The sequence below is a fragment of the Passer domesticus genome, chromosome 6 (assembly GCF_036417665.1).
Source record: "Passer domesticus isolate bPasDom1 chromosome 6, bPasDom1.hap1, whole genome shotgun sequence".
Classification (NCBI taxonomy): Eukaryota; Metazoa; Chordata; class Aves; order Passeriformes; family Passeridae; genus Passer; species Passer domesticus.
The window spans coordinates 14,894,947-14,921,782 of NC_087479.1; the positions used below are offsets into that span (position 1 = coordinate 14,894,947).

Consider the following 26,836-nt stretch of genomic DNA (forward strand, 5'->3'; position numbering starts at 1 on the left):
CGAAATTAGTGTTTAATGAAAGTGGCTCTCAAAGTGAATAGCGAATCTCAGTGAACCGCTAACAGTCCAGAGGATGTCTGGCACTTCCGACCAGCTTTGACTATTTTTAGTGTTAAGATTTTGGTCTTCAAGTTAGGTGGTGGTCTCAAGTGCTGAAAGTGTGTAGGCTGGAAGATTGTCTTCGGTTTTCTTTCTCTAAACGTGGTAATCAAAACAGTTAATTTGCAGGCAGTCAGTTTGCCCTGTTTTACTGTGTTTTATGTGTTTTCTTTAAATAAGCCACGATGGATGCTCTGTTGAAATGCTGACTGCACGTGCATGTTCCGTAGGTGGGGGTGGTGCTTGTTTTAGCAAGTTCATACAGACACTAACTGAAATTCATTTCATAGCTATTTTCCTAACTTCCTCTCTTAAGAGAGTCTTTCTTATTGTCTATCTCCACACTATGGTCCGTGTGATTTGAAGATGCTACTAGCAGTGTTCAGCTGGAAGGTGCTTTTTTAACATGTTTAATAATTGTATTCTTACTTTATTAATTGGTAGGGTTAAGAATATGTATATATTTATTCAGAAGTGTTTACCCTGAAGTAGCAACTGCTGTTCTTCAAAGCATCCTGATAATACAGTTCTGTGAAAGTGGCAGGTCAGTACTTGGCAGCCACAAAGCGATTAATACGAGAATTAACAATTAATTGAGAAGGCAGTGACATCAATATGTGATTGTATAAATCTGTTCTCAGTCCATACGTTTAATATTAAATGCAGTTTGGGTATTTTCTTTTTATCCCTCTTCTACTTTAGAAAGGTTGTATTAGGCTAAGAGAAGTGTAGATGGAAAATTGATTGGGGCTTTTCACATGAGGAAGGACATATCACTGAAAGGATAGCAAACATCACAAAGAGAGTCATGAAGAAAGTAGAAAAGGGAAGTGTTGATTGTTTGCTTGTTTCTCCTGTTTTTGAAGGATTCTGTATCCTACTGAACACAAATGTGATACTCCTTTACACTGTGTGTAACTGACAGACATGGTGCGTCAGTCTCTTGGGAATACCAGAAGTTTACCAGAGAGTTGAAACAATTAATTCCTAGTGAAATTCATCCAAGGCTGTAAAAACCAGAGTATCTTTTCAGTCTTGGCAAACACCAAGGTGGCTGGTCCATGGAAGGTACTTCTGCCTGCCCTGCAATTTGGCAGCTCCATACATGTCCTCCACTGGTTACTGGTAGCCAACCAAGCTGCTTTGTCTGTTATATTACACTCATGTTTTTCTAGAAGTTATACTTTTGTTTTCCTTCTTTTAAAAAATACTTTGATAATCTGTGGCATACAAATGAAAAAAAAAATCTAAAACGTGCAGTTCAAAACCAGATGTATTTTCATGGGGTTTTTTATGTAGTCCATAGATGTTTCCTCCTTTTCCACCTCAAAAATGTGTGAAGTACTTTGCCACTTTTTCAGCGAAGTGTATGGATTTACTGCAGCACAGGTGCTCAGAGTCTGAGTATCTCTGCTTGACCTGTGCTGGCTTTCAGTATGAGCTGACTAAATGTGCATTTATCTGTACTGAATGCAAATTACTGATAAAACCAAATAAAACCACATGCATTCTTAAAAGAGCGAGGAGTTATTTAGCAAAATGGATAAAAGAGCTGAAATAATTTTGAGTTCTCTTTAGCTAAGCTCTACTTATCTGAATAAAAGTGAGAGCAAGAATTCAGGAAGATTTTGGAAAGGATTCTAGGGCTTTAGGGACAATGACCATTGCAGTAAGACTACAGACAGGTTTTTTATTTTGGGGCATAGGTTAATTAATTGATACCAACTTGGGTTTTGCCTTTTTTGCTTTTATATATTTTCTGTAGTCTTTACATATGTATTTGTAGCTGGTGTTTTGCCTACTCCATTGGACAGAAAGACAAAATAAGTTCTCCAGCAGCTCCAAGCCCTGAGGGTCTAAGGTTAGGTCCTCTGGGAACTGTGGTCAAAATGACTTCTCAAGACACATTTTCATAAGCAGAGTTTAGTTGTTATTCTGCGGGGAATTTCGGAAAAATGTAGAACCCAGGGGGGAATTGCCTCATCACCTGTGTCTGGAATTGGGGATTCTTGTAGGTTAAGCTCATTTCTAAACATATAAATTGTATCTGCTTTGTGTTACGTGTGCATCTTCAACGCTTTTCATCCAGCATGTTGTGCACCATAAGGATCCTTGTAAAGGTAACCCCTTTTAATCACCTGTGTCTGGCCCATGACTTTAGGGCCAGTGAAAAGGCATCGCTGTCAGGCAGCAGGTAGAACTTGAGAACATTCTGAGATAGGTTGTTCTGTTGTCCACAATTATCTCTGACCTTTTTCCCTCTCACGCAGGCAATACAAACCAGGAGTATGCTGAGTGTGATAGGTTGTTAGCAGAACAGCAAGGTGGCTCCTATGTCCCAGTGCCTGACTGTAGCCAGCCACTGGCCATCTGTATCCCATCACCTTCATGTGTTCAAGTAATTTCTTCAGACTGATAGAAGTTTGGTTTTATTTCTATAGCTATTTTTAGAAAGTGCTACTTTTAAATAAGGTAAAAGTGTAATTATAGTGTTGTGTATAACAGGAGCTTCTATAAAATGTTTGGAATGTGCTTTTAGAATGCTATATCCTGAAGGCTAAGAACAGTTGGAGTAGATCAGAAAGCATGATTTTGCTTTACACCTTCCTGACATCTATTTTTTCATCCTTTAGCCTTTTGTGAGTACCATATGTATTGTGATAAACCAGAAGAGAAGAAACTTGATATATTATAAAAAATAAAAGTTAATTTTTTAGCTGAAGTTGCAGTCTTCATTGACATTTCAAGTTTTGGTGTTTAAACTGGGGGTATGGAGGCTTTAGGACTAAAATAAACATTCTAGAAGACTTAATCTAGAGAACAAAATAGTGCCCACTTTAATGTGTGCCAAGTTATTATATTAGGTAAACTCTTGGTTTTGATAATTCTTGCATACTTATCTAGTAACATGATTTTTCAAGTCTGCGAGCTGAGCAGTATATTTGGAATTCCCATGTTATTTCTGCTCTGTATTGCAGACTGCATTAGTTAAATCAGTTTTCCATTATATTTGTTACCTTCAAAACCGTATGGTCAAGAAGCAGAGAACTCAAACTCGTGTCAAGGAATTTACTTGCATTATTGCACAGCTGGAGGTGTTGAAAGGCTGTTCTCTTATGCAAAATAGAAGAAAGGGCAATATTTTCCACTTTCCCCTGTTGAAAATACTTCTGGATCCAAGAGACTTCAGTAGTGCCTGTTGTGGTCCTTCCTTGAATGCAATACACTTGTCAGCCTGTGATTTGTGTTTTGGTTGGCATGGGTGTTTCTAATGAGTTCCTTCTTTCCAAGACAAAAAAAATCAAAAGAGTTCTCTTTTGATCTTTGCTAATGGTAGTAGAAATCTTGGTTTGCTGTGCTTTCTTCTCTTTCTGTCCGTGACTCAGTACTTCCATCAAGTAAGCTGGCAGGATCAGTTTCTGCCCATGTTTTAAATATTCTGTATTCTTCGTAAAGGATTAATTCCTTTGGGCTCATTGAATGGGCATGAGAGATCTGAGAAGCAGCAGGGTGGCTACTGACTTGAAGGATTGGTTGCTGGAAACAGAGGTGGTCAGTTTGTGGCTCTTTTAGGTGGCCTTGGGATTTTTTTTGTTTGTTTTAAATATCAGTATCCTTGAGTTTTTTTCATTTGTGCAAATGCATACACGAACATAAAAAAACCCCAACCCCAAATGCTTTTTTGAACCAACTCCTTATTGTTAGTTACTAAAACCTGATTTCTGGTGCCTGTCTCCTCTTTTGGATTCTGATTCTTGATAATTTGTCAGGCCATGTAGCAAGCAGCCTTTTCCTCAGCTGAGATGCTAGTAAGTAGCTGGGTAGCAGTAAAGAAACTGATCTTAAATGTAAGAATTTAGGAATTTTATTTTTGAAAACTGAATTGGAGCTTTAGACTTGCCCATTGATTGCATAAGTCTCCTTTCCTTAGGAAGTGAGGTAAATACATTTTGCTTTTTAAAGTTAATTTGTTTGATTCCATTGAGGTGATTTGGCTGTGCAAGCATGTCTGGGCTGGCTACCTTTGCAATTCATGTTTCTCGTTCGTTTGCCAAGTCTGCTTTGTTTCTGATCTAGACCAAGTTTCTTACAGCTTTCTTTGAACTTTTATGATATTTCCACTCCATATTTTTTTCTTCAAGCAGAAATTAATATCTAAAGGTGAAGTTGCCTTGCAGTTTGTAGTAAAATCTTTTAGAGGTGATCTGAATTCTAGATAGCACTCAAACCTTAGAAGACCTAACTTCTCTCACTGAGTTTTGGCAAGTTAATTCAGGTATTTTTGTTTTCACCTCCTCTTTTGAGTTTAACTTTCAAGTGCATAAATAAAAGACATTTTCCAGATATTTATATTCTGCATGCCTTAAAACATTTAAATGTATTTAATCTGACTTATTAACTGGGGTTTTATGAATTAATTATATTAATTGATAGTATATCTTCTATATTCAGGGTATTAGTATCTGGGATCAGTCTTAAGCATGACTTTTAATTCCTCACTGAAGCTGTGTATTTCTGAACAGGCAAACTCGTGCTTTGCTGTATCTTAATGGTCAGTGGCTACTAGGCTTTTGTTTTTGGAAGAAGACATGAAGTGCTTACAATACAAGCAAAAGTCTGGTCAATTTTCTTTAGTGAGCCACAATGTTTACCATCTTTCAGCTAAAGTTAAATGCCCGTATGTTCAACTTGCTACATAAAGTTATTAAGAAGGGATATGACCTCTGTTAAAATTTGTTTTGGGGAAAAAAAAAATCTATGCTTCTCTATTCCCCCCAGCTACTGAAGATAACTTTTCGTGGCTCTTGCCGTCTAACATAGTGCTATCTCAATGACCTCCAAGACTGTAGAAACTAAATTACTATTGGAGATAGATAATGAGCATAAAAAAGTATACTGCTTCTTAAAACAAAAATACCCTGAACATGCACACATTTAAACCTCTGTTTCTGCTGTGTGTTTTTTGATTATGTGTGTTTTTGTCATTTGTTCTTCTTGCTGCTTATGTTTGTGTGAAACAAAGTAAGAGGAAAATTGGAATATGAATGTTTTCTACCAGTTTAATGAATAGAGTCAGCATGAATGGCAGAGACTGTAAGGGGGAAGTGACAGAAGCTTATTGCTGAGAGCCATGGGATTATCTTTGTATCTTTTTCATTATTTCTACAGTTACTGCCAGCAAGGTCTCATGGACTGCCTCACAATTTTTTACAACTTGTAAAAAAAGGCATGTGAGGAAAGTTTTTCCTTTCTTCATTGTTTCTAAAGAATATTGAACTCTTACCAGCATTAGCCTCAGGATTTCACTGACACTAAAGAAAGATAGCAAGCTGTAAGTGATAGGGCAACAAGAAACTATGTACTTTCAAAGATTATTAATCAAAAAATAAAAATGTATCCAGGTATTTCCAGAAACGTATACCCATTATATCCATAGGTTTATGTAGTGAATAGATAAGTTGGTTTGTTTACTGTCACAAAGGCTCAAAGTTAATTAAATCTTCCACTGCAGAAGTGTGGCTATACCACCTACTGAGCAGTTTGAAAGCAATGGGTTTGAGGCATGATGGGTGATGAAGCTCTGAGGAGAAAAGGGTGTAGGTTTTAGGAAAGTAATGCATTTTTATCTTCAAGTATTTAATTGAAAAAAGGATTGGAAGAATGCCAAAGACATTTATGAGCTCTGTGGGTCTTTGAAAGATGTATGATCAGCTTCCAGGAGATGAGCAATTTTCCCTGTTGTAATCCTTGCATAGTTAATGCTTTGCTATGTTGAAGTTAAGTTAAAGCATCCTTGATTAACAGTAAGTTGTCTGGAGAATGGTCTTCTAATGACTAGGTGTTGCCTAAACTGAGTGCAGGATGAGTTTTTAGTGATAAAATTAATGATTCATGTAAACTGTCTATTGACCAATTGTTATCTCAGCTGATGAGGGTCTGTAAGGAATTACTGGACGATTTTAGGGGATAATGATGAAGCAGGTGCTGGTTTCTGGCAGGCATTTGGAATAGTATGTTACTAATGTATACATTGCCAGCTATTAGGAGTTGTTAAACCTTTAATCGTTCATCCCCTTACTGCAGTCTGCTGCCTCTAGGTGTTTCCTCTGGCACCATTTAATAATTGTGGATTACACAGGAAGAAGTTTTGGGTTTGGAATTATTATTGATCATAGCGTAACACAGTTCAGCAGCAGTTGGCAGTAGAGAAGAGAAGCTGGTGTCTGATTTTAAATTGCACAAAAACCTGTGGAATCTAATTTCCTTATTTTCTGTAATGAAGGTGTTCAAGTGGCTATCAAAGTGGATGACGACCACCTCCTCATGGCAGCTCTAAAACTCCTCTGATCCATATCAACTACTTAATTCAGCTTGCTGAGCCAGTAGAAAACTTGCCTAGGCCAAGGAAAAAAGTACCACTTGGTTATATTGTCCTGAACTGTTTTGCTCCCAGAAAAGCAGACAGTCAGAGCTGTTAGAGAAGGGAAGGAGCAGTCACAGTGGGGTTCCTTCATTGAGCACTAGGTTGTCATCAGATTGGATCTACAGTCTCATGAAAACTGATCTCAAACTAGTACTCACCAATTCATTGAAATAATTGTACCATGTTTCTCTCGACTCTGTACTTTCTCACTTACTGTTAATAGCTGCTGTTATAAACGAGTTATGACAGTAGTTTTGTGGGTTTGTGCATAAAAATCAGCTGTGGTAAATCCAGTATAGGAACAAAGTGAGGGGAAAATTATGCTATGACATTTAAATTAAAAAACAATTGGATTTAACAACACTTCTTTAGCAAGTACTGTTCTGAGATATGAACAGCTTTTTAATAAAAGTAACTATAATCAGTGCAGTAATCAAGATGGAACACTTAGACTAGCTATTAACTTGGAAAAGTCACATCTGAAGTTATGCCTAGTTTAAAACCTCTCATTTTTACCTAGCGGTAATTTGTAGTTGTGACTCCATAATTAGGAATGTGTATAAGAAACTACTTAAAATTCTGAGACTTATTTTCCTTTTTGCCTGAAATGTAGCGAGTGTATCTTCCAAGAGACACTAATATACAATTAGATACAAATCAATGACTTAATAACTTAGTAAAACAAAGTTATTAAATTTTATTAAAAATGAGTATTTTCCTCTATCCAGTTTTCCATTCTTATGAAAATGATGGTGTGAGATTTTTTTGAAAAATTATATGTTCAAGATCTCGTGTATAATTTATTAGCTTTAAATACTCTTCAAAAGCTCAGTGCTTCCATTTTAGTGGGAGAAGGGGAAATCATTGTCCTAATTCAAAAGGAACAAACAAAGCTCCTAAAGCCAACCATCATAGTCCCCAAACAGAACCACACAACTCTAGTTTGTTTACCATGAACCTTGTGGAGATTTGTAATCACTCACCTGAAATCAGGGCTTTAGTACTCCACACTATCCAGAGCAGAATTAGCTGTGTAATTATGTGGGAAGTTCAAAAGTAACAAGTTAGAGTAGTTGAGAGAGGTGGGTTGCCTTTGCAAATCAGGAAGACTTTCTTGTTTGTTTGTTTTTCTCCCCACCTTGAATAAGATGTTTCTCCCCACCCCATAAAGTTGCCTTCAGAGCAGAACTAATAGAACTAGGGATGGGCTTAGGCTATACAGATTGTCCAAACCATGGTTTTGGTGGTTTTTGGTTTTTCTCCATAGGCTAAACTCAATTTTTATGGTAAAAGTTCACAGCAGTTTTTGTTGAAACATGTAATTGAATAGTGATACCATGCAACTGTGGTTGCATATCATAGATGGATGTATTAGATCTTTAAGCAATGTCCAAAATGTAAACAATGTGCTTTTCAATGTTATGAGTTGAGCAGATGAGTGTGGGTTTAACTCTTACATCCTGTTGGATTTAAAAGGTAAACAATGTTTACAAATTTTAGTTTACTGGCACACTTCAGGAATATTGTTTGAGTGCATGTGTAATTTTCATATGAAGTAGTAGCCAATGCTTAAGGCCAGGATTGTTTTCAATTAATATTATGATATTGTCAAGAGGGTTAATTAAAAAGACAAAATCAGAACACTGATTTAGATTATTAAAAAAAAAAAATTGGCATTCTAATTAGGGGGGTACTTGATCACAGAGGTGCTACTCAAAACAGCAAATTTTTTCTTCCTGTTACGCACCTGAGGAGCATAGGCTGTGTCTTGGGCTCTAGTTTGACATGCATTTTAGATGGCATTTCTGCCTACGAAAAAACCCAAACTTTTTCCCCCCAGGTCCTGGTATTTGTTGTTAAGTGTCATTGGAGCAAGCATTTCTGAAGTTTTATGGTAGAATGAATTAACAAGACTAATTCATCTAAGAAACAATTTATGCTGTGTGATTCTTTCATTCTGTTATGGTCTGACTCAGCTGTGGCCACAGATGACTTGGAAAGAGTTGTGGGGGCAGCAGGTAGATGGAAGAGAGGGTAAGAGTGATGCTTTGGGTGTGGAACCCTGCTATAATAAATGTGTGGGAAGCTGTGACCAGGAAGCCTTTGTTACACAGTGTTTTGTCTTGCTGCTGAGTGAAAACGAAAAGAAAAAAGATAAAATTAAATGACTCTTTCCTGTGTTTTGTTTACATCAGGAATTTATTTATTCTCTGATGGTTTTAGAAAAATTTGACTGTACAACCAGCTGCAGGTTTTTATAAGCATGTTTGCGAGAGCTCAAATGAAATACCCGGCTGGTAAAATGATGGGATGTAAAACCTCTGCACATGCCACGTGCTGAATCCTACTAAAAGAGGAGTAATAAGGTCACTCTTCTCAGTGACAGCTTGCCCATAAGGATTTAAGGCACTCTTCCTTTTCAACATACTTCATTGCTTTAGTTGATTAGTCTCAGTTTCTGTAACACCTTGTCTGTGCAACAAGGTCAAACTCAATAATTATTAACTTAAAAAATCACATACCTTTGAAATTTTATTTCAAAACTACTTTCCTATGACAAGTCTTAGAGGCCTGTATGTTGGGTTTTGGGGTTTTCTTTGCTTTAGTGGTTTGGTGGGTTTTTTTCACCAGTCTTAGTATGTATTTGAAGTAGCTTGAATTGCAAATTAGGAACTTATGAAAAAGTTAATTTCTTAAAATCATTAGTTAAAGAGAAGTTTGAGACTTCCTGTTCAGGGTTGAGAAAGCAGTGCTGAGGAAGAGGGAAATCTCCATTGAAAGTTAGGCATGTAATCTGCTTAAGTCATTCTGGAAGTCATCAATTATCTGCCTCTTTAGGCATCTTAATGCATCTATGTATGCCTTCTCAAATAAGCTGCTCATTAGCTGATGAAAGCAAATGATTAGTCAATGAAATTGAAAGTCACTTGTATTTAAATATTTATTCTGAATAATTTCAACTTCTATTATTATAGATGTAATATATTTGCATTAATTGGGTTATAAATTCTTTCCAAATACACCATTGTATGCAGGGGGAAAGTTGTTCTACATAATTCAGTATAAGAATTAATAAGGATAATGATGTGATTACTGCAGTGTTGATGGCTGTGATGCTATTATTCTAATTAGTCAGATGCCTGTGTTGTGAATCAGCCTAAGTGTTATCAATATGGATGCAGTAGTTTCTAAGGAAAACTATAAAAATAATATAAATTTCCAGCTAATAGGGTAGTTTTGTAATAATCCTAGATGTAAGCTTTCCTAGTATGAATCTGTGATGTTTACCAGTATTCGTCAAAATTAGGGATGTTAATGCCTCTAATTTAATTGGACTTGCTGTATTGGCATGTTAATGGTGGAGTAATTTACTTTAAAATGCTTGATTATTCCTTGTTGATAAAAGAAATTATTTGGTATATGAAGACTTTTTAGTAAGGTCTGGGAGTTTTTAGTTTGTGTTTTCTTTTTTTTTAAATCTGAAATATCTTTGCTCTTCCAAATATTTGATTGCATTCATATCTTTTTTGGTTTGCTTCTAGAAATTTGCACCTTTCCTTTAATTCCCTCATAACCAGGTTGAGTTTTTAGTCACTTGCATGCTCCCAGTGCTTCTGATCCAGCCGGTCTGTGTGTTCATTACAGCTGCCCTTCACTTCTGTGCTACTTCATGGATGTCTTCAGAGAGTCTGGGTTTGATTGACCCCTGGAGAAACATAGTCTGACCTGCTGGAATTGGTCATCTGCAGGGGACTGGGAGCATAAATAAGGCTAAGAAAGTGCTCTTAATGCAGTACTCATCAATAAGTGAAAGAATTTATGCATGTGCAGAGCTGTCCAGACTGGAGGAGTGATGCAGTGATAACTGAGAGAGATTATATGTGAATTTGGGTTTTGTTTCCCCCTTTCAGAATGGAGGAGATGTGTTCTACTGCTTATCTCATCCTTCTGTCCTTTCCAGGCCGTTCCTTGTCAGTCACCAGGAATGTACCTGCCAGGCTGTTACTGTGTTCTTAATATGTAGGTCTTAATATGTCCCAAGTAGAAGCTGAGCACAGCAGCAGCACAAAGGGGAGGTAGTCCAGGCTCTGCCAGTGCAGCTGCCAGTCAGCCTCACAGAATTTGGCTCCATTTTTTTCTGAAAATTGAGAAGTATTGAATTAGGAAAACACCTCAGAGTTTTTGCTCATAGTTGCTTGATGTTGGCTACTTAATGTTGCTGCAATCAAGCCACTGTACTTCATCTAATTAGATGATATCAGGCATAATAATTGCATTGATGTTGCCAAACCACCAAACTACAACTAATGTGGTAAGAACAGGAAGGAATTCTTTCTTTCACTTTGTATTTTCTGTTTTTTGTTAACCAGGATTTGTGGAGCCAGTAATCCTGAATAAAGCAAAATCTGCAGTGTTGTTTTTAGACAGGAGTCTCTACTCAAACTTGTATGTTCATGTTCTGCTCTGAAAATGCAGTTCACAACTGACTGAATTACAGGACTGTCTGTTAATATTACAGAGGAGAAGAACTCTCTTCAGCTGATGGCTGTGGATGAGGGTCATGTACATATGTGTGTCTTTTTTAATGTAATATTGTGTTAATAATACAAACAGGGACTGGAATTGAAAGGAATTTAGGAATATATTAATTCTGAGTTGTGCTTAGCAGAAGAGTTAATTGACAGGTTTAGTACTATGTTAACTAAGTTATATTGCCTCCAGAACCCAACATAGTGTCAGAAACCCTCAGCTGCATCATTTACAGGGATTTAACTCCTTTAAATCATTATTTCTCAAGCCTGAGTAGTTTTAGATAATAATATAAAAAATGAAATTAACAATAATTTAATTTCTCTTTCCTTCTAAATTGCCTCTATAATCATTAAATGAGTATTCAGTAAATACTATATCCAGTATTTACAACTTTTTTAAAGTCTGGAACAGTCCTGTCATTTGCATATCTGGGAATGCTTTTATATATGTGCAAGAGTAGCTCTCACTCCATTCTAGACAATGAAAGGTAAAAAGTTACCTCCACCTTCATGCCTCCCCACCTTTTTTTTTTTTTTTAAATGATTGTTGTATCAAAACAGCTTATTTCAGATTTTAAAGCTTTTGTTAGCATTCAATGAGGAGGAACAACTTATATATTTTTTTAACCCACATAGTTAAGAGTATTCATCACTATATGTTATGATCAGACGTAATGTGGAAAATTTTATTAATACTGCACTGAACTGTAATCTACATTTGGCATAAGGGAAAGATACCTATCAATGTACATTCAGAGAACTCAAGGATACCTTTTTTATCTCAATTTATTCTTTTTCATCTAGAATTTGTTCTACTGTGCAAGATTGATGGATGAATCAGGAATGGGTCTGTTTTCTGATTTGGATCTCTGCACTGCAAGGTTTAGTGGTGCTTTGTTGCACCAGGATTGAAGCTAAGGGACCTTTTTGAGCTAACTGGTTAAACCACCTCCTCTGTTAGCAGTGAAGTATGTTTGACCTTGTTCCAGCTGTCGTGGTTGATCATAATACGAAAAGCTTTCAAAGAAGGAAAGAAAATGTAAAGCTTCTCAGTCAATATTTAGATGCCTATGACCCCACACATTGGGGAAAAGAAGCTGTCCTCATTGCATTTTGTGGATCTTAAGTATTTTTATTTTTCAAATTCAGTTGGGATTCCATATTTACTCCTAAACCTAAGAATTTGATTTAAGGCATCTATTAAAAAAGGAGCTTTAATTGAAGATAAAAACCTTTGGATTTTCTTAGCACAAGAGGAAGTCCTCAAGTCTGTACAAATTGTTCCAGTTTTTCCCACCAGTACCTCAGGACTGACAGTACACAGAACAAACATGTCTTATCTCAGAGGTATTTTTTACTACTTCACCTTAAATAAGGACTTCAGCTCTTCTGTCACTACCTTTTGCCAAGTAAATTGTTGAATATTTTTGATTCAGTTTCAGTATTGTGTCAGTTGTTTTGGAAGGTCAACAGTGCTACAGATAACCTGGGATAGAAAATTGCTACATGAGGCTTGAAGCATTATACTGGTAAAATGTAATATTTATGGCTTCCACCACTGTTGAACTCCAAACAGTGTGCAAATGTTTTCTTTATTGGACAATATTGAGAAATAAAGATTGCATTAAAAGATAAAAGTTCTTAATTGGTAAGAGCTGCTGAAGTTTTATGTTAGTTTAACTGTAAAGTGTGTGAAGGAATGCTCATGTTCTAACTAAGCGCATGTGTTTACATAGAGAAGGGAAATAACTGTATCTTCTCCATTTTGGAATTAAGTCAGATCATTTTACATGATGCACATTTTTGCTGCTCATATCTTGTGTGAGAGGCTTTGCAACACTCTTGGTTTGCCACAGAGCATTTTCATAGGCTTGTAGAATTCCATATAATTTAGGGAAAAGACCCCTAAAATCAGCTATCAGTGTAAGACTGCCCAGTCCACACAAAACCATGTCCCTAAGTGCCACATCTACACATTTTGTTGAACTCCTGCAGGGTGTTGACTCAGCCTGGGTAGCACCTTCACCTTTATGTATTCTTACATATTCCAAAAGAAAAACGAAGACAAACCAAACAACAGGCAAACAAAAAACGAAACAAAAAAGAACAACCTAGTGGACTTATAGAAATGTCTTGGAAGTTATTCACAGATTTTTCTTCAATAAAATAAAATCAAGAATGATTTTTGGTTGTTTTGGGTTTTTTTTCTCTCCTCTGGTGAATTCTCTGACAGCTGAGGAGCTTTGAATGTCTTCTGAATTTGAGAGGAAGAAAGTTTCTTTGTACTGCATATTTTATGAATTTAATACTGACTTCATCTCAGCTTCACATTAAAGAAAATTCTAGTAGTGTGCCCACAAGTTCCTTTCAGGGAAAGGCCACGTGAAGACAAGTAGTGTAACTGGTGAGAAGTCTTTTTTAGGATGAAAGTAAAAACAAAAAAGCATAAAATCTGGAGTAAATAATGTGCTAACCAACATATAGTACATATTTTAAGGTTGCACTAGAAAGAGTTGGTTTGATTCACCATTGATGATGAATAATTTTTTGTTTTGTTGTTGGGGTTTTTTTTGAAATTTGGGCTAGAATTTGAATGCTGGTTCTTGATATGGCTGACTGCAGTAGATGTGAACTCTCATTTTAGATTTGGTAGAAGTTTTAGAGCTTGATTTACAATCCAAGTGTCTGCTGGCCTTGCATCACACAATTACTGACTTCAGAGAAAGCCTTTTGTAATGTAGGGAACTTAGTAATTTTGGATGTTGTGGCACAGTGACAACTGAGCTGTTGAATACCCATGTTTTGAGGAGCTTGACTTTCAGCCCCATGCAGAGAAAGGGTTTATGTTTATGCAAATAATGGGATTGAAGTCTCCACATGGGGTTATATTCAGAGGGCAGCTGCTGCTTTTACTTATCCAAAGCAAGAATAATTAATGCTTTGGAACTGTACTTGCCTCACAGCTTGCCCCCAAATTGGGGAAGAGAGAAAGCCCTGCTCTAATGTCTGCTTAATTGCCTTCCTGTAGAAAGCCCTAAGTGCCTGAAAAGCTTGAACATAACCTTTAAATTAACTAAATCATTACAAGTAAATAATTTCGTAGCCAAGTAAATGACCAAATGATAAATAAATTCACAGATATGGTTAATTATCCCTACCTGTGATACTGATATTATAGTTACCCATAAATTAGAATCTACACATGGACCTGCAATTTTCCTATGCAGTAAAATACCCTGAAATATGTAGCATAATTTAATTCTAATTGCTGTTAAAAGTTATGTGTTTCAGAGTGTTTGTACAGTTCAGATATTTTTATATTTAGAGAGGTGTGTGTCCTGAGTTTAATTTTTTTTCCTGACTTTCATGAAGGCTTAGGTCCTTGGATGTCAAAGAGTATTTTGCTCTCAGATTAGTCTGAGGCAGTAGGGAGTTTGTACTATGGTTTCTGATGTAACTGTATTGTTTGTACCGTAATAAACTAAAGAAAAATAGTTGAAATATTAAGTTGCTGGAGTAACAAAAAGAAGAAAAGGATAAGTCCTGTTCTGTAGTCACCCCTTCCCCCTGCCCTTAGCATCTGCAACCAGCTGTGATCATAGAGGCAGGATGCTCGCCCAGACGTACCTTTTCTTCCCAATCATAAATGCAGTTTTTACCTTACCCCCTAAAGATCATCCAGGACTTCGTTCGTTCGTTCGTTCGTGCTGGAATTCAGTTTTAGTTGCCTAAAGATTATTCACTAAGTCAGTCATGTGATTGTAAGAGTAATTGCATAGCACTTACTACAAAATAACTTCATTTTCAAGTTGTTCACAGTTTGAATGATGATTTAATTGCTCTAGGGACTAGCTGTTTAATTTCAAATCGTCAAAGATGTTGAAGAGCAAGATCATTGATAGTCTTTCAGGTTCAGCCTGTTGCTTAGACTGTGACAGCAAGTGTTGTACTGTAAATTTCAGTTAACCTTTTCCTGACCATCCTTTTTTAATAGCATGTCAGGTATCATATGAATTTGATTATTTTCAAGGACTGAATTACAAACCCACGAACTAAAAATAAAACCTGTTGATATATTCTGCATTCACTAATCTATTTGGATACTTGGTTTTTGTATTAGTAGTGTTTCAGTAGCAAATAGCCAAGATACTTGAAGATTTTGGCTGAGATTTGCAGAAGTAGCTTGTGGTTGCTTGCAGATTTCTAGAGCACTGGAGATTTGCAGAAGTGCCTGCTGTGTCACTTTTGGATGCTTCTCTTGATGTCTTTATAGGAGCTGATTTTTTTTTAATGCTAATGCTTTGAGTATTTGTTGTGTTTGTGGTGTGTTTCGGAGGAGTGTCTGCTTACCTTAGAACTCTTTCCTTCTACCTGTTGATAAAATACGTGAATGTTGAGCTCTTAAAAAGAAAAGATGACGTTTAAAAAAGGGGGAGCCTTGCTGTTTCATAGAAGACATTGACGTTCCTAAAAATTAGATTTCTAAAATGTCGCTAATTTTTCCTTTTTGTGTTTTTTCTTGTTTTTTAACAAGATCTTCAGAAACTATAGAGCAAAATAATTTTTTTTTTCATGTGGTATAAAGAGTTTTGGCGGCTGTGGCTGCAGCGTGGGGGCTGCTCAGCCCGGGCAGCGCGGGCGGTGCCGCTGTGCCCGGGGCCGGTGCCCGCGGCCGCGGGGGGGGATCGCGCCCGCCTTTGTCCGAGTGGGTGCACAGCGCCATTGAGATGCTAATGGCATCGACGCTGCTGTTTTGTGCTAGACCTTGACTGCATCTCAGGAATGTGGCCTGTCTGGTTTCAGGTTGGCATTCAAACAGCCCACTGTAATTCCTGCCCGCCGAGCGATTGATTCTCGCCCCGGTCTCTGGCTTCCGTATGCCGAAGGAAGCGCTTGTGCTGGTGGAGAATTAATTTTTCTTTGGTTCTCAGATCTTACCTGCTGGTCTCTGTGCTTTGTGTTTGCCATCTGCGATTTGGCAGTAAAGTAAATTTGCTCTGTTAAGCCACAAATGCGGCAGTAGCTTTACTGACAAGGGTTGAACCTTTCTTTCTGTTTGTGTTTGCTTTTTGCTGGGGTATCCAAATGTTGCATTGTTCCCTTCAGCTTTTCTTGCAAATATATAGAGACAAGAGTATATTTCTATATTTTTATCGTGAATGTGGCAGTTTTCTGTTGTTAGGTTATTTTCTGGTTCAATGGAATATACTGGTTCATGTTTAGAGGCAGTGAATAAATGAATAACTGAGACATAACAGGAACATGCTGTAATAAATCTAAGTTCTACTTACTACATCTTAGAAGCAATTTGCTGTATTCTGTGCTGAAAATAAAGGATATATTTATGTATGCTGCAAACACAAATTTTAAATGTAGCCCAGAGAATTTTTTGTCAGTCTGTTTTGTACATGAATGCAGTATCCATCAGATTTTCTGTGCTGCATTACTTTTGTATTCCTGTAAAATAAAATTATAACTGTTTACTTTGTTTTCTGGAAAAACATACATCTCTCCTAAATGTGTTGAATAATAATTTTATTCAGGATTTCCCTACTCTGTTAGGTGAAACATGCATGAAGCACAGGGGAGAAAAGATGTGAATCTAGTTTGGCTTAGCTAGCCATTACTGCAGCAGATAAAACAAAACATGTAAATATCTCCCGAGCACTTAAGGCTGATCTTTCAGACACTGACTGCATCCTTAGCCAAAAAGGGGCATGTGATAGTTAGATTTTGAGGGACCATGTGCTCTTGCTTCAGAGCTAAATTTTAAAATGCAAGAAAGCAGACTACCACATGGCACAGTTGATTTTAATGGCAGTTCATGGTAAAATGCTCTCTGTTTGTGTTACCTTTTAGGTTACCTAGGGTGAAACAAAATTACAGGATTGGAGACTCTGGAAAAGCTCAGCATCAGCGTTTGAGGTAAAAATGAACATACTGAACTAATCTTGGGAGTGTCCTCTTTGTTAACTTTATGGAATTGATTGGAGGAGAAATTTTCATCAAGATCCATTTTGTGGTTAAGTTTTCAGTATTGATTTAAAAAAATTGGACTTCACAGTCTCTTTTTAGGTCTGGCAAAACTCACACTTTTAGGTGTATGTATTGTGTAAATTTTTTATTTTATAGTTTAAGAACACTCTAGATCTGCTGAAATATGGTATTTTTACTTTAAGTTGTAGTTTTACATATGTGTGTATATTTATAATATATTCAGTATAAATATATAATACATGTATTTGGCTAATATAGCTAAAAATTTGCTGTCATGAATTTGTATATTCCTGAATTTTACTTTTATGGTTAAATCACCATCTTAAGTGGACAGTATTTTTTCTTTTACTAAGAGGACTGGTGTATGTCGAGAGAAATGGGTGTTGGTTTTTCATGAGTTGACTGTATTTCTTGCAGTTTTAAATTGAAATAGTTTAAAGAAGATTGAACTCTGATATTTTTTTTAATGTCTTCACTCAAATACATGTGAATGGAAAAAGCAATGCAATTATACAAACCCTAGCAAAATTATATCAAGCACTCTACTCACATTTCCTGCATGGACTACTAATTAATGAAAGTAACCTGGAAATAGGACTGGAGAAGTATGTGCACATTTAAATTGAATTATCTTTTAAATTTTAGGTTCTGATAGTAAACTAAAATAATTCATGTTCAGAGTGAACCTAAATGGTTTATCAGCAAGTTGTGTTGTAGGCTCAACAATGTTTTTAAGCAACTGAATTATTACAATTAAACTTGCTGTTGTAGTTCCCTTTTCAAATAATTTTTATAGTTAATAGGTTTTTGTTCTTGTTTTTTTTTTAAGAGTCAAGGCTTACAAATTATGTGATTACTCTACAAGCTGATATCATGATGTCAAAATGCAGTTCAGGAAGCATAAACACAGAGACTGCGGAAATTAAAACGGTAAGACTGTGCTTTGTGGTATGGGAAAAGCAGGTTTTCATGTACCACTGCACCGTGTTCTCCTGTTTTATATTTAAAGATGCTTCAGAACCATAGAGTAAAGTAACTTCCATATGTGAGTTTATAGTTTATAGAAATTGACTGAATTTCTTTGGAAAGAAAAATGAAAGTAGCTACTTCATTTTATTCATAGAAGTTTAGATGTTTATCATGAAATTCTTGCCCTGATACTTGTTATGAAGCTGAATATAATTAGAAATCTATTCTAGAAATCTATCTTATGTGTGTGTGCTTTTCTTGTGGATCTTCTATTCAAATGTGGTTGTGTTGGTGAAATATGATCAGCTTTAAAAAAAAAAAGAGTTGGCAGAAGGGCTTAGAATTAGAATTGAATTCATATGTTGTTCCAGATAGGAGACACAAAGTAAATGGTAGGGAAAAGAAATGACAGGTAAATTAAGGTCTTAGTTTCAATGGTATGCTTCAGTTTGAAATATGAGTTCAGCAAAAATAGGGGAAGAGGCTATCTGATTAAAACTACATAGCAGAAAAATGTGCTTTGATAACATAGGGAAGGCAGAAATGTATTTAGTTCTGCTGTGCTCACCTTGCCTTGCATCTTATATCCATATACTTCATGTTTTATCTTTTGTCATCTGTTATGGAGGTGAAAGGAGTCTGCATAGCACCAATTCTACACTGCTGATTAAGCAACTGCATAGTTAGGATTGTTGCACTGTCCTTGTACACATAATTTAAGAAAAACAAAAGTTTGTTCCAGAATCTGGCTGCAGGTGTGTATTCTTTAAAGCAGAGACATCCCCATTCTGAATGCCTCATGTACTGGTATCACTAGAGATGTGCTGCAAACCTGAGTTTTGTTTTTACACTGTATTGTTTACTTGTCAATGCCCTGCAGCCTGTGTGTGTTATGCTGATAAATATTGGCATAATCCTTTTGCATTTGACTGTTCAGTGTGCAGCAGCACAACTTCTATGAGAATGATGACTTGCTGTCTCTGTGGGTTGAGGTGGACTGATTGCAACACAGAGTGTTTATTACACTTTTGCCCCAAGTCCAGGTTTGGTCATACTGAACACTTCATGAAGGACTTCAGGGGTTTTCTGAGTCTGCTAAGTGTCATGTTGTACTCCATTTCTCTCCTACAAGCATACATTTAGGAGGTGTCTGCCAGGAATTTCACCTGTTAACTGTTGTACTGCTTGTAGAACTGCTTCAGGATCAGCTCATCCAAATGTAGAGCCTCAATTTAACTTTTGGTTTAATAAGCTCTCTAATGAAACTTTTCCTGGACAATAGAAAGCAGCTGTTGTTGTGCTGGTATGCCTTGGTAGGCTATTAAAGAACAAGGTTTGACTGGTTATGTATCAGAAGAATAGAAAAAATAGAATTCTTGTAGTCAAAATGAGTATTCACAAAGTATATTTCTGATTGTGCTAGGGAAACCAGGGAAGATAGTCCTTAAAGGAATACTTGTATTTGAGCTTTGTAAGCGTCTGTGCATTCACTTCTTAGAAAGGAACACCTCTGAAATACATTCTTTTTCTTTCATTTAAGAATATTTTAAGACCAAATGTAAAAATGGCTGTTAGGCAATGCATGGGATAACGATCTTTGAAGGATGAGAGAGAAAGAATGTCTCATAAGCTATGTTCTGTGTTAAAGAGAGCACTACATAAAAGAGATTCCTGATTCATCTTACTGGGTAATATTGACAGTTGTTTGATGTTTGAGTTTTGGACTTCTTTTTTTTTTTGCATATAAAACTGAGGGTGTTTGGTTTGGGATTTTTAAGTTCTCTTAAGAGAACTAAAGTTGCAGGAGTAATATTAACAAAATAAGTGTCTTTTTCTTGAAGTAGTAGTGTGCTTTTCTGGGCTGTCACTGAAAAAATCAAATCCTTTTAAATACTACACTTCTTTTAAAAGAAAGCTTAGAAACCAGACAACAGAAATACTGCAAGTTCACCTAAATTGATGAAAAATCAATTCTTGCCTGTGAATGCTTACAGTGTAAGTTGGTATGGAACACTCTCAGTGACATTTTACATTTTGTTTATTAACATTTACATTCATTTTCTACTCTGTATTTTGTATTCCTAATATTTTACATTTTTTCTTTTTATTTGGTCCTCCTTTACCCGAGTAGAGAATTGTCTGTGTTAGATCATTCAGCAAGTTAATATTTCACATAGCACTTGAACATAGAAAGTGCTATAAAGAAACTACATTCAGACACTTAAAGTGTTCATGTAAGAGAATTTTCAAGCAGCAAGGTTCTATTAATATTTTTTATAAACTATGGTTTATTTCATTTAGAGTAAGTGGATTATTTTTACCTCTTGAGGCTAGCTTGTTTTGGCTGATGCTGAGAGTGCTTTTAGAGGATGACTTAGATACTCCAGGACAAAGATGAAATCCTAAAGCATCAGAACTAATGTTTGTATCACAAGGATTATATTAGGTACAAATTTACAAATCAGTATAGAAAGCAGATTAAATACAATGCAAATAGCAGTAAGAAATTTTTGTTGTTAATTGAAGATGATTATAGTTTTGCATTAACTTGTGAGTACAGCACAAACTATGCTCACAAATGGTGGTAAAAACTTGAAAGTTGCATCCCCAGGATACTGCTGTCTTCTCTGTGTACATCAGTGCTATTCCATAAATGTTTTAAACTGTCCTCCAAACAGGAGTTGGATCCAGGATGTCTCATTCCAGGTGAAGCCTCTGGTTGGTTTGGCTTCTATTCCATAGTGCAGTAAACCTTGAATTAAACCTTTTGTGCACTGGATGATGGCTTCAAATTGGATATAGTCATGTGACTGAAAAACCTACTCCACAGTTCCAGATTTATTGAAGACTGGAAAAAATGCTATTGCATGTTGTTGACTTCATTTCCAACATTGTATATTTTTCTGAAAAACAGTTCTTTAAATTATGGAATAAGGGGTTAATTTTAGCTCTGCAGTTCATGATGTGTTCACATAAATGTACATTAAAATAAGGACACTAGGTTGTGAATTCTGCTCTTAAAATTCTCAAGACTGGTGACCATGAAACTGGAACTTTCACTGTTATTTAAGTAGAACAAATAAGCTTGAGCCTTATCCAGCTTCTGTAACAAGTCTAGAGTCATAGGAAGTATGATTTATTTCAGGTGTTTCTCACTCCACATTCAGCTTCAGCAAGTTCTTAAGAGTTTCTTGTTCTGTTAAATTTCAAAATAATGCAGTGGACAAAGATGGTACATCTTAGCAAGTATCTTTATTACCCAGCACTGGCTGAGCAAGACTAGTTTGGCTTTTTGTTGTACTTCACTGTTAGCTAGTTTCATTAGCTCATGTTCAGTTTTCTGTCCACAGATTCTGAACATATGTGCTTACATCTCAAATGTTTTCAATTTGAAATCTGTTCTTCAAGTAGATGTGTTCTTTCCGTTTTTATTTCTAGATGATCCTGTTCTGCTTTTCTTTTATTGAAAAACTTGATATTTTTCCTTGCTATTGAAATAGAGACTCTAGAATGTTACAATTACTGCATTATTATGGCTTACTCCCATAATAATGTTGACATTGATCTTGTCAGATGTTATATACTTCCAATACAAATCATAGAAATGAGGGCCAGGACTAGGAAACCTTAGTATAGCAGAAAGAAACATTGATCTGGAAGGATAGCTTTTTCTTTTTACCTGACTTTGCTTAAATTCCCTCTCCCTATATGTTCTTTCAAATGTGTTGTGTCTCATGCAAGCTCAGCCCAGGTATGATTGCAGTGGCACACAATGCTGTTTTGGTACACAGAAACCAAAGCTGTAGTTTAGAGTATGTGTTGTTTCACAGCCTTTCCAGATCAAGCTGGAGCCATATGTAAGCATAAATCCTCTTTCTTCTTACAGCAAGGTAGCTAAACTGGTATCAGTATTATTAGGTGCATAGCAAAAGAAGTGAATTATTTGTAATATCGGATCCTGTACTTGTTTTTTATTAGCAGCCTTTTAAAATAAGGTTGTTTTTTCTCTCCTTAATTCCCTTCTGGTGTTGTGATATAGCTATTTTGTATGTTCCCAAAGTTATATTTATCATTTGAAAAAGAAACACATGACAGATGGAACAGTAAACAAAGAGGAGGAGCTTCTCATCTAAAGTGATTTATAAATAACTGAAGTGGCTGGGCTTATGTACAAGAACGCTTGAGGAATCAGCTTCAGCTTTTACTATGGAAAATGTTTGGATATTTTTTCTCTAGTCCGTTCTAGCAATTATTATGACAGTGAGGTCTCATGTTAAACAAAGCAAACATTAGTTGTTTTTCACCAGTTGCTCTGTGCAAGTAGAGGAGCATGATTGAGACTGTTTCAATGAAATACTACAGCCATGCGAAAGTCCTTTGTGTTCTTCAGACACAACAGGGGATTTGAACTGTACAATCTTAGAGGTCCGTTCCAACCCAAACCATTCTGTGATTCTAAGGATTTTTTTGTCTGTGTTACCAACTTGTGCTTCCACTCACTGGAATACACAGAAAGAGAAGCTAGATATATTAAAGGAGAGCTTCATCTGTAAGCTTGGAGAAGGGGGTGTTGGGGATGACACCTTTCCTTGCTTTTCTCCCTTCTTCCCTGTTTTCCTGCACCTGAGCTGTCAGTTCATACAAAAGCTTCTCTAAGGTTAGTGGTGCCCAGAGTTTTCTGATGTTGTCTGTGGAAGACTCTGTGTCACTTTATTGTCCTTGCCATGTGACTGATTTAATCTGTCAGTCACATACTGATAAACATCAAGGACATTTGAAGTGTGAATGCTCAGTTGATCAGAATGTCAAGGATGATCAGATTGCTGCATGCAGCTGTAAAACACCTAAACCATTCTATGATGTCTGTATCTTTCCTGCCAGCTGTATCCTGTAAACCAAAGCTTTTGAGTCCTAGTGGAGTTACAGCCACTAGTTCCAAGGAGGGAATGAACATCTTTAGTTGTGCCAGATTAGAACGCTCTATAAAACTATTACTATAGTTGCATTGTTAGAACCTGCATGTGCTTGTTTGCTTTCTTTGAAATGTATAGAAATGGTTTAAGAATCTACAGGAGCCTTTTTTTGTATTACAACTGAAATTAATAATGACATAATACTGATTCTGTGATTTGTGTAGACTGTTATTTATTTACAACTAAATAAAGCAATATTGATCCATTTTATCTGTTTAGGTAATCTGAAATACTTGGGCTTCAATGGTAACTTACATTACAGGAGTGAAAAGTAAATGAGAAGGTTGCTGAGTGTTAGGAGATCCTAAAGCAACTGTAAAAACATAAAATGTCAGGCATGTTCATTACTATATGCTGTGGAAATGCACGTTTGTTCCTTTTTGAGGTTTTTTTTAAGGTCTTAAGACATCTTTTCTTTCTGGAATCTTCTCAATATGACAGCTTTAACACCTAAATAAAAATATTGGACAACATTCCAGCGATATTGACACAGTTTATATATTAAAGAGGGACTTTTTTATGGAGGGGGAAGTACATTTATTGCTGATCCTAATCTCAAGAAGTTACATTAATTCTTGTTCGCTAAGTAGCATTTACTACTGAATGTTTGTCTACAAAAGATAAATATGTTTTTACAATGGAGCTGTGTGTGTAATGTTATTTCAGCTTAACCACACTGTCCTTCAGGGCTTCCCCTGCCACTTAAACGAATTGAGACAAAGCTTTATCTGACCACTTACTGTAAAGTGAAATTATTTCTGACTCTGCAGGAGGAGTGATCATGTAGTTCAATATATTGCCTTTATTTTACAATATATACCAGAGTTGGAAAGTGAGATCATTGGTTTAATCTCTTTTTTCAGAGCTTCCTATAATTATTTAACACTAGTGTAATATCAGTGTCTAGACATGGTCCAGATGGTAATATTTAATTTGAAAATATTAACATAGAACAACAGTGTTGGAACAAATATAAATTAATACTTCTCTTAATTACAGAATTTCATAATTACTAGGGTTGGAAGGGACCTCTGGAAATCTAGTCAGTCCCCTGTTTCTGATTTAATTTTACTGCTGCTTTTTTTTTACTCTCTCTCTTCAGTTATTTCTGATAACCATTACTGGTTCTCCCTTAGATAGTGTATTATACTTCTCTTATTTATTTTTATTCCTTACTGCACATTTGCAAAACTTTATTGTATAGAAAACAAGAACATTTCAATGCAATAAAATGATATTTAGCTTTTACTTATGCGTTTTTAATGAGTAATTAAATATTAATATATCGTCAATTTCATGTGTTTCTCAACCCATATTGGTGCTAAAATTAATATAGAGCTTGTAGGAATTTGAGAAAAAACTAACTTTTGCAGATATTGGTTTCTTAATAGGGTATGCATCCAATTTAAGGAGGGAGTATTCAAAATTTCATAGATTTCACATAGTATGTTTCTGTATACTTCAACAATATTTTTTTATATCATCAGGCCATAACCGCTTTCCCAGGCAAAAGGTTTTTATGTTGTGGGGTTTGTTTATTTGTTTTAGTTGGTGATTTTTTTTTTGTTGAGTCTTGTTTGTTGTAACCTAGATCATTTGTCATAAAGTTCTGAATGTTGTGTTTGCTTATGAATTACAGTGTCTTTATGGAAGTTGGTGGTAAACCTGCTAAGGATTCCATTCTCTTTTAATCCTTACTAGAGTCATTAGCAATTATCTCTAATGCTTCTGCCAGTTCTTAAAAAGATCATCTAATCAGAATCTGATGATTTGAAAATACTGACATTCTTGTGTAGTTTCTGTTCTTTTCCTAGCAATTAGAATAAAATTCCTGTGTGTTTAAAGCTTTAATTTGTCAAAGGCCTTTTTGGTTGGGAAGAAAAATGGAAAATCTGATACTTGTGCCTGTGCTGTAAATTTCAGTGGTTTTCTTTCCTGAATTCAAGCTAAGACAGCTTTACTTTTTAAAGCTTAAATTTAAAATTAAATTCTGTCAGACCATAAATGGAACTTCATATTAAAATGTATGTGTGTGAATCCAAATGCCTGTAATGAGCATTGTCCTGTAAAGTACAGCTCCTTTTGAATTTCTGGGGTACTTTGATAAGCACACATCTTCAAGGGGAGAAGTGCCTGTAAATTTAAACTTAACATTTTCTGCTGAAAATAGTATGAGAAAAAAACACTTCTGCAAGTAAAATCAAGTAGTGTCCTTTTCTTGATAAAAATTTTCTCTTACTGCTTGAGATTGCAAGTGTATCTAATACCGTTTCATTTTCTTCTCATAGTAGGCTGTGCTGGAGCAAAAATGCAATGAAAGAAACACTGGATGAATGAATGAAAAGCCCTGCTTTGCAATCCCTCAGCATGGCGGGACTGCAGCTCATGACCCCTGCTTCCTCCCCAATGGGTCCATTTTTTGGACTACCATGGCAACAAGAAGCAATTCATGATAACATTTACACGCCAAGAAAATATCAGGTACTAGTGATAGTGCTCATACAGTAACATCAAAAAAGTACAATTAAACCCATTAATGGGAAAAGAACAAGAGCAGGTGGATAATGTGTTGTGATGCAGACTGTCAGGACATGTGTCTCTCAGCTCCACCTGTTGGAAGCTAATTCTTTAGTTTGGCTTTGTTTGGCATTCGTTATATCCCCCCTTCCCTCTTCTCAGTTTGCTCTAACAAGCAGGACAGCTTTTAAGCTGAGTGTTCTCTTGCCACTCTACAGAAGGCTGCTAGGGGCAAATAAACTGTGCCTCTCAATTGTATGCATACATCATGTTTCCTTCAACCTCTCACTTTGTCTTGGTATACTAATTGTGATTTTTGGTTCACATCCTGGTCAAAGCAGCCCTTTAAAGTCAGAGACCCCATCAGGGTACTCTGATTTTTCACTTTAAGGAAAACTGAGTTCTAGAATACCAGTGCTTCTGCACTGCAGAGGTGCCCAGAAGCATTTTGTTAGCATTACTAAGAAACTTGGATCAACCTCAGCTAGTGTACTTGCTTATAGGGCTGAATTGATGTGTTCAATTAGATTTAAAAGCTGTAGTTTCTTTCTTCATAGCATGTATGTAGCAACAGAATCATCTATTAAAAAGATATACTCAGAAAACTACCTGAGAGTAAATTGTGATACTGAAGGATTTTAGATTTAAAAGCTGGGCTATGTATAGTGTGTTAATAGTTTTGAAGGATTGTGAGAACGTGTTGTTATAAAAGAGATATGTGAATTATATGGCACTTGAAAGATTTCAAGTGATACTGTTGACTTGTACTTGTCTATAGTTTGTTTATTACTTCTGTTATTTTTTTTGTCAGCTTTTTCACTGCATTACTGCAAGTAAGGACATTCTTATTTTTTAAACCTAGGTTGAACTGCTTGAAGCAGCTTTGGATCATAATACAATAGTCTGCTTAAACACTGGCTCAGGGAAGACTTTTATTGCAGTACTACTCACTAAAGAGCTGTCCTATCAGATCAGGGGAGATTTCAACAAAAATGGAAAAAGAACTGTGTTCTTGGTCAACTCGGGTAAGAGGAAATGTTCCTTAACACACTGTTAATACTTCCATGGAATATTCTGTAACAGAAGTTCCTTGAAAGCAAATCTGGGAGAAACTTCTATGTAAAGCTTTCAACAGCAAGGATGTGATATCTTTCATATTTTGTTTCATTGTCTGTTTAATGTAATCTGTTTTTATATATATAATTAATCTGTTTATATATATAACATGTTCTGTTTCCTAGTTTGAGGTTAAGACATTGAATCTGAAGTGCAATTTAGTTAGCAATCTGTTTCCTTGATGTGGTTCTCAGTAGAGGCAGTTGCCA

The 26,836-nt window shown here is 36.0% G+C and overlaps 1 protein-coding gene across 5 annotated transcripts in view; it reads left to right on the forward strand.

Annotated features, from left to right (window-relative positions):
* The window catches only part of DICER1 (dicer 1, ribonuclease III), a 66,508-nt gene that overhangs the window by 925 nt on the left and 38,747 nt on the right, over positions 1 to 26,836 (forward strand). For 3 of the 5 annotated variants that reach the window (XM_064423480.1, XM_064423479.1, XM_064423481.1), the window contains exons 2-5: positions 16,915 to 16,980; positions 17,882 to 17,982; positions 25,283 to 25,475; positions 26,374 to 26,536. In XM_064423480.1, the coding sequence (XP_064279550.1) occupies positions 25,332 to 25,475; positions 26,374 to 26,536 (307 nt within the window). In that variant the 5' untranslated portion in view covers positions 16,915 to 16,980; positions 17,882 to 17,982; positions 25,283 to 25,331. The remainder of the gene's footprint in view (positions 1 to 16,914; positions 16,981 to 17,881; positions 17,983 to 25,282; positions 25,476 to 26,373; positions 26,537 to 26,836) is intronic. The other 2 variants (XM_064423484.1, XM_064423483.1) reach the window with 1 other exon arrangement.